The following is a 13,163-nucleotide window of genomic DNA, read 5'->3' on the forward strand; positions in this document are numbered from 1 at the left end:
AATGTCTAAAATATAAGATAAATGAATTAATTATCAAATGTGTAACTAAATACCTAATTCTCGTAAATAGAAGAAATATACACTCACTGAGAAATATAGTTGAGTTTATTCATATGGTTACATATATATAACCCAAAAGGTGTACTAATAAAACTAAACCCATAAACCTTATGATTAGACTTAATATTTTATAAGACATAAAATAATATGTAATATTTAAATCATCATGGTTTTATACTATTTAAATTAAAGTACCATCTGTCATAAATTAAAGTGACACCATCCGATGTGTGAAGATCGGATTCTATTAAAGGCAAATATCTTGACAAAGCGGTCACCGCCTAACAAAATCTTATCCTTTCATAAAGGCGGTGAACTGGTGCGTAGAGAGGGAGGAACCTCTGCTATAAAAGGGGGGGGTGTTCTATGTCTCAGGGAGGAAGGTTGGATTGACTGTGAGTGGAAAAACTGAACCGGGGGCTGTTGAAGGACGAAGGAGAGTGCTGAAGGAGAGGAAATTATCCATACTGCTTATAATTCGGAACTATTGAGCCTTACTTGTTTTGAAGTCTCTGGGCACGGGGGAACAGTATGCTTCGGTTGAGAGGCATACTGGATTGAGTAACCAGGTATACTCGGTTCGGCTGGGTGGTTTGGTCATCCGGTAACGAGAGAAGTTCTGCAGCAGATCATCGCAACAGCCGTAGCAGATCAGGTAAGTACTCCATCAAATCAATTAATACAGTTTCACAGTCTCAGTAATCTTTACAGTTTCGGTAAGGACTCTTTAACTTAGGACAGTCATTACAATTTACCAGGCAGCGATCGCTCTTCATAGAGCGTTGAGCAACAACGATGCACAACAGACTCAGGACTATTCACCAGGCAGCGACTAATTGTTTTAATTTTCTGAGGACGATTCACCAGGCAACAATTCACAGTTTGATAATTTTTTAATGTTAAATTAAATTTTTTAATCGGGTCTGAACTCATTCATTTTTTAATTTTTTTCACGTTAAATAAACATTGAATAGTAAACTGTCTCTGCTTTGGGTCCAGAACAGACCTCTTGTTCCCCATGTCCAACCCACAGAATAGTAAACACTGGTGGTTGTGGTCCCGACTCCCAATGGCGTTAGTTAATTAAAAATTTCGCGCCTAATTTTAAACACTTCAACTCAGCGTCTAATTTTATCATTTTGATTTTTTTGTCTATTCTTCAAAGTTCACATTTGACTCTGTTTTTATTCTCAATGAGGGTTTTGGGCTGTCTAATGTTTTAGTGCTTTTAGTGACCAAAATTTGGGATCTTTTGAAAACAAAATAAAATCCATTAGAATTCTGAAACAATAAAGATTAGATATTAAAATTTTAAAATCCATTAGAATTCTGAAACAATAAAGATTAGATATTCAAATTTTAAAAATATTATTATATTTTTTGTACGGGATCTAGTCACATAAATTAATGTGGCTATTTAAATTTTAAAAAATATCTAGCCACATTGCAATATAAATATGTGGCTTTTTTATAAATATCTAGTCACATAAATTAATGTGGTTATTAAAATTTTAAAAATATTATTATATTTTTTGTACTTGACGTATTAAAATTTAAAAAATATTATAATATTTTTTGTACTTGACGTATCCTTGCCATATCCGGATTCTGGATTTTCAAAAAACTAGCGAATCCGGATCCGGATCTGTATCCAGATCCGGATCCGGATCCGTATCCGTTTCCGTATCTGGATCCGTATCCGGATCCTGGTAACTTAGCTTTTATGTCATAGATCATTTTGTATATTTTGATGTTCTGAGCTCCAACCTTAAAGAAGATTCAATGACAGATAAACAAATATAACCTAAAGCTTTAATTTTCCGTGCTGCTGGCTAATTTTAGTTATTTTCTTCTATGTGCAGCGGGAGACTAGGAGACCCTATTATCCAAGGAGGAGACCAGATAAGAAACCGGAAGATCAGCCTTTGTTAAGAGATCATCCTTACCATATGAAGGTATTTTTTCAAGAACTCTAGCTATGAGTGTTGTGTACACATCATGTGTTTACTTTGGTGATTGGTAGGAACAAATATGTTTTACTCTTTAATTGTTGATTTTTATTATTGTTTTGAGTTAGCAGAGATGTTTGGCAATTGCTCTGTAATCTTTCTACGTTTTTGATTCCAAATAGTTTTAGACTGTAGAAGTTGTGTGTCTGGGACAAATGCTCAGTGAGTATAATACTATTTGCATTAGCCAATAGAAAAAATTTACCATGAGGTGCGATGCAAGAGTTTGAAATTGGACCAAGTTAAATTTCCTCAAGAGGAACAAAATAGCTTTTTTGTTTGATCTTTGATAGATTACATCTAGAGAAGTTTTTTGCCTCATATCTGTTGCTATAAGATTGCAAAGTTAACTCTGAGGACCAGTGATACTACACTTGGACTTGCCAGGGCCAAAAATTACAGCTCAGCTTATTCATGGCCTTTGAGTTGACCAAATAAAAAATACATAAAATAATCAAAACTTTATTCACTAAATATATAGCATGTTTATCAATGTTAGTACCTTAGTACAAACAATAGAGACCAGATATGGAAATTTGCTGATTTAGATTGCAAAGGTGCAAATAGGTGAAGTAAAATTGAGGTAACTATAAAATCTGATATACATAAAATTAAAGTTATGAGACAGTTTACATAAGCAATGGGGTTGTAAGTAGTCTACTAAGTTCAGATCATAAAACCATAATATAATGATTAAATGCTGAGTTCCCTAGAGATAAGACTGGGTCAAACCTGTTTTGAAGCATTTACTCAGAAGTCGAAATTAGTATACTTCCTTAACCATGTCTAGGAGTCTGCAGTTGCTCACATTTGCTGAATGACTTCAATAATTGCAGCCATTTGATGATTTAAATCAGGTGGCACTGTTGGGCAGTTTATAACATTCCAAAAAGTATGCTCTAATTGGCATTGCAACCTATTTATGCCCTCATTATTATATTCTTATAGTAGTTGCATGCAAATTTCGCTGTTGACATAAGTTTGCGATTCATTCAAGCAAAGTCATTCTCTTTCCTTGGAGCAATGGGAATTTTCCTTGAACAGGAAAAAATCTGCAAGTAGTATGGTTCTGTCCTTATAAGCCAAGTGATAAAGTCTTAGTGCTAAATGCTCTGGGGTGTGTTTATAAAGGTGAGGATTACGGTTTTGGGGCTTGTTACAAACTACCAGGGTTGCCAAGGTCCTTGCAATCTGCTATGATTGACACACATAGGACAAGGGCCCACTGTCATCTTGGCCCAAGTCCCCACTCTTATAGCCCGACTTCCTCTTAAATGGCTATGGGAGGATTCCTTTAAAATGACTTCACCAAATCAAAGAATAATTAGTGCCTTCTATGGAGTTGTGGGTGAAGGGAGGAATTAATTAGTAGCTGTTATGCGTGCTACCACAACATCTAGCAGTTCCTAAGGAGGGAAAGCGTATATGACAAAGAGCTAGACTAAGTGTTAACAATAGGACAATGACCCACTGTCACCACAAACAATGTCCCCTGCTCTTCACGGACTTTCATCAATGGGAGGAGTCCTGATAGGATGATAATCACCTTTTGATAGATATTCTAGGGTTTAAGGTGCTTCGATGATGAGATAGGACCTCTCAAGGGAAGCTTGAGATAATGAATTGATGCTTCTAAAGGTACTTTACTCCCTCTAAGAGACCTAGAAGATATTGTGCAAGACCTAGGGTTTTACAAGTTATGGTGCATAGAGGCACTCTTGAGATCAAGCCAAGGAGAAAAGGTTTCTTCTGATTTAGTTCACCAATTACTAAGCTCCTACAACCCTCGAAGAAGTCCCTAAGTTGAGGAACTACAAGCTAGGGTTTCCCTCTTAGGGCACACCTAGGGCACGATATTTTATGGATGAAAACCACTTGGATGCTCACCAAACTTTTAGGTCTTGTAGATAAGACCCTAGGCTTGGTGTCTATTTTCTTGGAATCCACCAATTCCCTTTCTAATGTAATTTGCTCTATGCCCTAGCCTAGTCAGCCTACTTTAGGGGATTGGAATTTTGGAGAAGAATTTAGTTTGATCACCAAAGGCTTGGACAAATGCCTCATCCTTTAGGTATATGGAGTCCGATGCTTTAAATTAGCCAAAATTGTCCTTAACGAGGTCAAGAAATGATGCCCTAGGTACCAACCCTCAACAATTACACACTCAAGAATTATGGAGTTTTATGGAGAAAAACAATGTTTCACTACTAAGAATATTCATCACATGTCATACCATGAATAACATATGCAATTGTCAACCAAATAGCTTTCCAAAGTTTATCTTCACAAAATTAGGGCACAACGTAGCATTAATCTAGTTGCAACAATTTGATGCACTAGACATTATTTCAAGAACAAAATTTCAACAAAAGGCACTTGCAAGGTGACACAATATATCCATCTACAATCAAGAGATATCTCGAAAAGAAGATCAAAAATCGGCTCCAAATATCGAAATGCATCCAAGATACTTCAAGAGGCATTCCAAGAACAAGTGCGAATTTTCCAAAGAGCTTGAAATTCCCAAGTGATGATGATGATCAATACAAATGAAATGATGTTCTATTTATATGTGTTCGAGTAGGTTGAATTATGCTTACAAGCCCCATAACGTTATAAAAATGTGCAAGATACATCCCTTGGTCACAAGTCGACCAAGTAGCTTTACAAAAATATGAATTAGCCATCCAAATGCAAGCTGTAATGATGATGTCATGTTGATGTAGGGCTGTTGGAAGGCATAGTTGAATCCTCTTTGTGCCAAAATGTGTGAGAGGTCTCCATAAATCTCAAACTAAGAGATGGCTTCTGACTCTCCATGTAAGTCATCATGTTGGGCCCTAATTTGTGTTCGAGCACAAAAGGTGGTCTCATGGGTCTCCTAATGATATAATAGCCTATAATGCTCCAATACTGAGGGCTTTGACGATGGTGCTTGCCCTCCCATGTCTCAAGGGGTGAGACAAACTTCTTCCGGGCCTTGGATTAGTTGCCACACCACATGGCAAATGCTAAGGTGGTTGGGGCATTGTAATGCTCCTTTTTCTGGTGTTCCTTATGACATGGTTAGGATGTACTTTAAGAGTTGGGGGCAGATAGGTCATACGTGCAAGTTGGTGATTTGGAGGGGTTTTGAGGAGTTTCTATGAGGTCCGACGACATTCACTTAGTATATTCCTTCATTTGCACAATTTGCCTTTTTTTTCTGGTGTATTCTGACAACTTAACAAAAGCGGACTTATTATTGGGCTTGACTCAATTAATTACGCTTAAGGTGGCATTTCGGGAGGAATACTTGACATAACACCTTAGTGTAATAGCTCGTTGGAACCATAATGAGAAGATCTACAGGATGGGATGGTTAGATGTGAGTTTCAGTCTCTTGTGGTGGCCAATTTACCCTTTTCCTGCATTAAAAAGAATATTTTAATTGAAATAAAAGAGGAAAAAGTGCTCCATGATTAAAATAATAATACAATAGGAGTCCATCAGATCTATAAAAGAGGAGGAGGAGGCCATTGGAGACATCTTGGATTTGATATATCTTCTTGTATGAGAGGTTGGGAACTCGGTTCTCTACTTCCTTGGTATCCCCAGGATGGAAACCCTTGGGTAATTTATTGAGACTAGACGAGTATCCTTCTCCCCTTGGTGAATTCATCCAGAATTCACAAGAGAGCTTAGCAATAGCAGTTGAGTTCAGTTTTGGTGGAGGGCCTGTGCAACATTGGAGCAAATCCTTGAGGCTAGTTCTATCTAAGCTATTTTGTTATTTCAATTATAATAAAATATGAGATTATTTCTGCTCATTGTATGATTGAATTGCATGCATTCTCTTGTTCTATTTTACATGGCAATCTTCTGTAAATTGAATGGTGATTTTATGGAGAGATTTGGTTGAGTCAGTTTTCTGCATAATTAGCAAATTATCCTATTTGTGACACTACAGTGGTATTAGAGCTGGTTGTCTTGCTAGCATGAGGGTTTAATTTGCAGGTCAATTTCAAGCCAAATTTTGAAAGGCCAAGTTCAAGGGTTCCAGTTATAGCTATTATTGCCAGACGATTATTTTGTCAAATTGCTAAAGGAACTGAAGACCTAGTTCTAGTAGCAGAATGAAAATTTATTAAAAAGGGCTTCACGTATTTTCTTACTGGAGGTGCGACAAACCTTTTGGCAATCTGTTGCAAGAATAATAATAATAAAAATTCTACAAATTAGCCCAACAGTGGCTAATTTGAAGAGCCGCAACAATGGACCAGACAAATTTGTTGAAGGCTGAACACCAATTTTTCCAAGAGTCGCATGAGTTTGTGGTTGGGTCATAAACGCAACAGTCGGACAACAATTGTGTGGCATGATTGGTCAACACATTGACCGATCTGCTTGTTGCAACAAATATGTGAATGGCCGCATTGCTTGTATCAGGGTCTAATTCCTGCGCTGAGCGTTTAATTGCTAATTAAAGTTCCACGCTGTATAATGGAATGCAATGGGCCGCAATTCTAAGTGTTGCTGAACATTTTATCGTGGATGTTATTTTATTGGAGACCAGTTCGTGTTGCTGAGACGACATGGAATTTTGAGGAGACCAAATTATAATTCTAGTGTTCACTGTGTGAGAGGTTACCAAAGAAGTGGTGGCACGAGTTCAAGAGGATTTGGCATAGTTGATACAGAGAACAACTTGTGGAAGAATTTGTTTGTCTTCTGTAACAACGTATTTGCTAACTGTTACCTCAGGTGCATGAAATTTATTTACTTTGCTCTTTGATTTTGTTGGATACCTAAACCGCTGAGGGTTAAGGTGTGGGAGATGAATAGTCAAAGGGAGTCCAAGAGACATTGGAATATGAATCAATGTTGCACGAAGCGGGAGCGAAGCGGAAGCGCGGAGCGCGGAAGCATCATTTTCCAAAAATCTAGGAAGCGAAGCGTCCGCGGAAGCGTCTGCTATATATATATATTTTTTTATATTTTTTTGCATTTATACTCAAAACAAACATCCCAAATACCAAATTAATTGTAGAAGACATGAAAACATGCATATTTTTGCATAAATCAAGATAGATATGGCATCCATGATTCCATTGTAGTTACTAGTATGTACAACAATCATCTATATTCTAGCTATTACAAACATACATCAAATTTTTAAGCATATTATAAAACATAAAACATTTAAGCATATTATAAAACATAAAACATAGAGCATATTATGATTTATCTAGCAAGTGAGCAACTGTCAACATATACAAATATATTCCTAATATATACACATTCTTTTTTTTCATAAATTATTATAACAAATATATTCTATAACTTTAATTTTTTTCAGCATTTTAAAAAGCTTAAAATAAAATGGTTCATAATTTGTTATATATTTTATTTGTTTAATAGCATTTTATTCATAATTTATACACATTCTTTTTTCTCATAAATTATTAACAAATATATTTTATAACTTTAATTTTTTTCAACATTTTAAAAAGCTTAAAATTTAGAAAAAATAACCGAAACAAAAAAACGTGATGATTCTGAAACCAATCTCAAACGCAATCTCGATGGACATACTCAAAGGTCTCCTCATCGCAAAGTGATCCCAGAGGACTTCACTCTGTTCGAGACAACATCTAGTTGGTTATTCGTACTGTGCAAAAATGGATATCACAACTACGAGATATTTTATTTTCTTAATGTGATGAGATATTTTATTTTCTTAAGGTGAAAAAGTGGTACGTGGTTCAACCAAGATAGCGTCAGAGAAGATGCCAGAAAGTAAAAGCGAGCTAGATCTTTGTTGTTGTGAAATTTTGAAAAGTTAAATCGTAATCGTAGAGTCGTGCAAGAGGTCGAATGTGACAATCGCTGAACAAGATAGATGGAAAAAGGTAATTGCAGGTTACTATTTGTTGCAGAGAAATTTTGCATGTGACAACCAAACATATGTCACCAACCAGCAAAAGGAAAAACATTGCAGTGAACAGAATGAGCCACAATAGTCTTTATACGATCACAAAGATACTACAGGGTTACTATGTGTTGCAGAGAGAAAATAACGATGTGACAAAAACCCGGAATCGCTCAAAAAATGCGGAATCGCGCTTCGGGAAAAATGGAATCGCGCTTCCTTTGGCGCTTCCGGAACGCTTCCGTACGGGACGCGATTCCGGCCTAGGATCCGGGGGGGGGCGCTTCCTGCAACACGGATATGAATCCAACAGTCATATCAATGTATTATAAATGTGTATTATTGTTAATAGGAATGCATTCACGCTTTATCTTATTTGGATGTCCACATTCCATGTGTGTTTAACATGGTATTAGAGCTAAGTTGGCTAAAAATGCCTTTGTCATCCTCAGCTTGTTAAAGCTAAATTTAGATGCATGCCTGTGTAACTCCTCTCTCTGCCATTATTCGTGAAAAGTGCTGGTCCTGCCTTCAACACCGCTGTCATTGTTTGTGAAAAGCATTGCCTCGAGCTTCCCTCAACAACGCTGCCCTGAGCGCTTGCATGGTAACCATTTTTAAATATGCTTGCCATTCTATCAATAACATTACGTTTCTCTCTTGGACCATGCACCTTTGACCAATAATGCCCAGTGCTCTAGTCTACTACTAGCTTCCAACTTCTCCCAAATTAGACTCAAAACCTTTTTCTTCTCCATAATGTTCTGCTCGTAGGTTTGCCTACACAGTCATAGTGATTAGGTTAACACACTGTGGTAGAAGAACTATGCATTGAGAAAAGCATGGCTGATCTCTTCGCCTTGGAGTTTTTCACTGCACAATCCTCTAGTTTTGATGAGCTTCCCCCATTCTAACAATGTCTAAGACTATCTTTGCTTTGTAGTCGCTCACTGCACCAGAGAAAACGCAATTGCAATTCCATAATATCCGGAGAATCCACAAGCTTGATCAGATCAATGACTTCATTCATAAATGCAGAAATATCCGAACCCGCCATTGTGGAAGGCGATGAAGATGAAGACTCAGACTCCTCAGCAGGCTTGTCCCCATTGTCCCCAGCCGCTTTCACTTCCAAACTTTGAGCAACAGGAATTGTTGTAGCATTAAAGGATCCATGGACTGCAACCTGCTCGTCCATAGGTGATTTCCACAAAGTTGACCGAGAACCCCGATATCGCTCGAATTGTCCAGCAAAAGGTCGATCGAGGTGACTTCCCGAGAAGCTCGAAGCCAAGACCGAACCCTGTGAGTGGGCCCTGGCATTTGAAACCCTAACGTGATGCTATTGACTGGCTAGAGAACTTAATACTCCACTGTTGTTGTCGCTGTTTGCTTCTACTAACAAAGGCATAGTCGCAGACACTGTGGGAACAATCGCCATGAGTGTTTTGCAGGAATTCGAGATTCTTCAAGTTTGTTGAGACTCTCCTGACCTCTGAAGGTCTATCATTTGACAAATCCAAAGCATCTAACTTTTCTTTGATAGAAATAGGCCTACGTTCTGAAGAATATGATAATGTGCGACCATAACTCCCAAAACCATTGAATTGCTCGTGAAAAGCAAGTCTGTCAATTTGGCTCCACAGATTTTTTATTGTACTGTAACAACTCTCGTGGATATCCTTGAAATCCTCTATAACAAAGACTTAAGGGGCATAATAAGGATTGAGGTTGTAGAAAGCTGCTCAACCGTGCTCAATTTTAGCGTTACATATTTAATGGAGCACTAATTGTGGCGATCGATCCCTCCTTCAGTGCCGAGGTTGCCTCCCGTTCTAATGTGAATGGAGCACTAACGAGTTTTTTATTATTCTCCACTCCACTTGAATCGTCCATCTGAAGCTTGAACTTAAGAGAAAAGGTCAGTGATTGGCTTGTCATATGTGCGGCCTATAGGACAAGGAACGCTAGTCGTGAGTGCATTCATAGACGATTTCAGTAATCTCTAGTTTTTCAAGCACGCATAATTCACAACTTATAAAGTCAGTTGAAGTTGCCTCAGTTAAATCCAAGGTTAATGTTATCGTAAGGCGCATCTTTGAAAGGTTCACTTAGATGTGAATAGGCACAAGCAGTCCAAGTTGATTATTTTGTGATTGAATTGTTGTTTAATATTCGAAATGCTAATCACCAGAGTTTGGACCCAACATCTTGAAGGAAAAAGATCAAAGTTGATAAAAATGCTTGTGTGCTTATTGCTGATAGGGATAAACTAGCGCTAAGAGAGAATTATATGTATGCAGAAAGTAAAGTTGTATTGATTTGGAAATTAAAAGCATTCTTTAGTTATTCGTATAAACCTTCCTTAAGAACTATTGCACATTGATTGTTGATTTGGTGCGCTTGTTATGGCTCAAATTGTCAATTTATTAAAGTTATTAAGAAATCTAATTGTGTCTACTACTAAAAGCACGGTGATAGTCAATAAGAACACTCTCTGTGATATTAAAACCTGTTTGCAGTATACACGGGAGAAGGTAGAATTTTGGAGCTTGAATCTTAGCTTCAACTAGAAGAATTACAGTAGTGGAGTCATCATTCTGAACCTGTTTCTGTTGAGAACATTAGATAGACTCCCATAAGCAACAAGTCAATATTGTTGCGATTGATTTTGATCTAGTGGCCAATGAAGCAACAAAGTTACGTGCAGATGCAAAAATTCAGCCTGCACTTCCCAAGCTCATCATCAGACCTTGGGAAGAGCTTCTCCATAACAAGCACACAACTACTCTTGGATATGACAAGGATGTATCCTTTCATATTCCAGGTTACTCAAAGCCCATCCAGTTCCATAGTGCTGGGTTTCTTCATGACAGTTCACCTTCAGCTATTCCAGATTCTGGTCGTCTTCTACAACCACCACAATAGATTATTAAATGCCAACATTGTGATTGAGTTGGCCATATGAAAGATCACTATTTTGACTTTCATCCATGTGAGCACTATCATACAACCACTCATTCTTCAAACAAATGCTTCAAAAACAAGCCTCCTGCTAGAACAAAGATTCATCTTGGATGGATCGCTTCTTTGTCATGTCGCTTCTCAAACACATTTGTAACAGTGTGCTGCTACACAATTTTGCATAATTTTGGCTAAGGAAGAGAACCCATAATTTTCGACTTAGGGACTTGGGAGGCAATTCGACTTTATTTGGTTGCTAGTGGAATATGGGGGCCACCCACATGGGAGTTCAAATTGGCCCATTCGAATAACTTAGAGGGAAAGTCGAATAGGTGGATGGAGGGGCCCACATGAGGCTAGGGAGGCCCAAGGACTTATAAGGAGGGAACAACTCACATTTTGGATTTATTCTTACACCTTGCAATCAAAAGTACTTGACTGTTCACTCTGCTGTTTAGCTGAGTCAACCGCTGTTTAGCCACGAATCTCTCAACCGGGAGATTCAACCTCTACTTCGGGGGACCATTAGTGCCCGCCCTAAAGAGGCAGTTCCATAAGTATTTCAAGAGTGCGGGAGTGTGTTACAGCACTACCATTCAGCCATAACAGGGAGTGCGTATTTCTAGCAAGCTAGAGAATATGCAAGGGGAGTTTGGAGCTATCAGTGTTTAAGCACTTGCCAGGAGAGTTAGAGAATTGGAAGAGAAGCAAAGGGCCAACCCTTCTTGCAAGGAGCCAGCAGAGCCATCATCCCAATAGTTTGATTTACAGTTACTTGTGCCTATGTAGATGTGAATTTTAGGTATGTTCTTTGCTTAGAGAAATTTATTTCAATTTTAACAGTTAGCTCAATATCTTTTCCAGATTAGAAATCACTTTAGCATTAAAGTAAACTGCAGATAGAACATAAACATAAATTGCAGAAGACAAGCCAAGACAAGGGGACACAAGATGTGACGCTAGCCAGGGACAAACACCATTGTGGGGAAACCCTTGATCAATTCTTCTTATATGTTCTTCAATAGTTCACCAGAGAGAGAGAGAGATAATACGTTTACAACAGAAGTCAACACATTGACTTATCTAGAAAAGAGCATAGATCATCTCTAAGAAGATGATACATGAGATCAGTTGAAGACATGCTGCTTCAACTGATTCTCCAAGGTGACTCCTTCACCTATCATTGTGATGCATTTCGTCATCGTGTTGCACCTCACCGTGTTGCACCATGCTGCACCCATCATCACTACGCCGCATCTCATCATGCTTCATTAATCATGACTGTACCTATGACTATACTGCATTATGTGTCATTACTGCACCATGTTGCCATACTGACCTATCTGTTGGCTGCATCTTGCTTGCTTGTTGTCCCTAGCTTGCTTGTTGTCCTTAGCATGCTTGGTGTCCTTAGCATGCTTGGTGTATTTGCTGCTAAGTACCATACAACTGTCCCAATGTTAGTTAGTTGTCCCTTGCATGCTGCTCTCCTTCGGAGACAGATGCTCCGGCTGTTCTGGCATTTCCCGGTAGTTCTGGCAGTTTTGGTTGTTCCTGGCTGTTCTTGGCAGTTTCCAGCAGTTTCGACAGTTCCGGCTTTTACGGCTTTTCTAGCAGTTCCAACTTTTTCGGTAGTTCTGGCTTTTCCAGCAGTTCCAACTTTTCCGGCTTTTCTGGCTTTTCCGGCTTTTCTGGCATTTTCAGCAGTTCCAGCTTTTCCGACTTTTCCGGTAGTTTCGACTTTTCTGCCCTCTAAATCAGGACAGCGTTATCCCTTGTGATCTCTCCTCCTACTAAAACCCAAAGACAAGTAGAGAGAGGAAGAGATCCCAAGTGTGTTTTGAAATGACTTGAAGGCCACCTCTATTTATACTAAAACGTTGAGCACATGTGGGGTTTATTTGGTTGCTGGCTGACCTTGACGAATTGTCTCATAACACAAATAAATTCATAACTGCATGAATACTTATCAGAATCGGATGATCTTTAGATCAATCCTACACCTCTCGGTGAGAGGGATCCAAGAAAAATATTAGCTGCCATAAATAAGGTGACCCACATGGAGTTTGGCCCTAGTTGCCAATTTTAACACTCCCTCTCAACTAGGGAGAACTCCATCCGCTGATCCATATGTCCGACTGTACTATCTCTGCCATCAGTGCCCTACATTGCTCTAATCTGCTGACCTCTGCTAAACCACGAAGAAGAAGAATTGATCG

At 38.4% G+C, this 13,163-nt stretch overlaps 1 protein-coding gene and 1 pseudogene across 1 annotated transcript in view; one reads left to right on the top strand and one right to left on the bottom strand.

The window, feature by feature from the left end:
* PDE312 (Nucleic acid-binding, OB-fold-like protein) overlaps window positions 1–13,163 on the top strand; it is a 399,789-nt gene that overhangs the window by 209,086 nt on the left and 177,540 nt on the right. Inside the window, exon 8 of the mRNA XM_089387580.1 lies at window positions 1,923–2,015. Coding sequence (XP_089243706.1) covers window positions 1,923–2,015 — 93 coding nt within the window. The remainder of the gene's footprint in view (window positions 1–1,922; window positions 2,016–13,163) is intronic.
* Window positions 8,891–9,421, bottom strand: LOC149222376 (uncharacterized; annotated as a pseudogene).

The sequence above is a fragment of the Pinus tabuliformis genome, chromosome Q (assembly GCF_031772625.1).
Source record: "Pinus tabuliformis cultivar Carrire ecotype Pingquan chromosome Q, CPIR1, whole genome shotgun sequence".
In the NCBI taxonomy this organism is placed as follows: Eukaryota; Viridiplantae; Streptophyta; class Pinopsida; order Pinales; family Pinaceae; genus Pinus; species Pinus tabuliformis.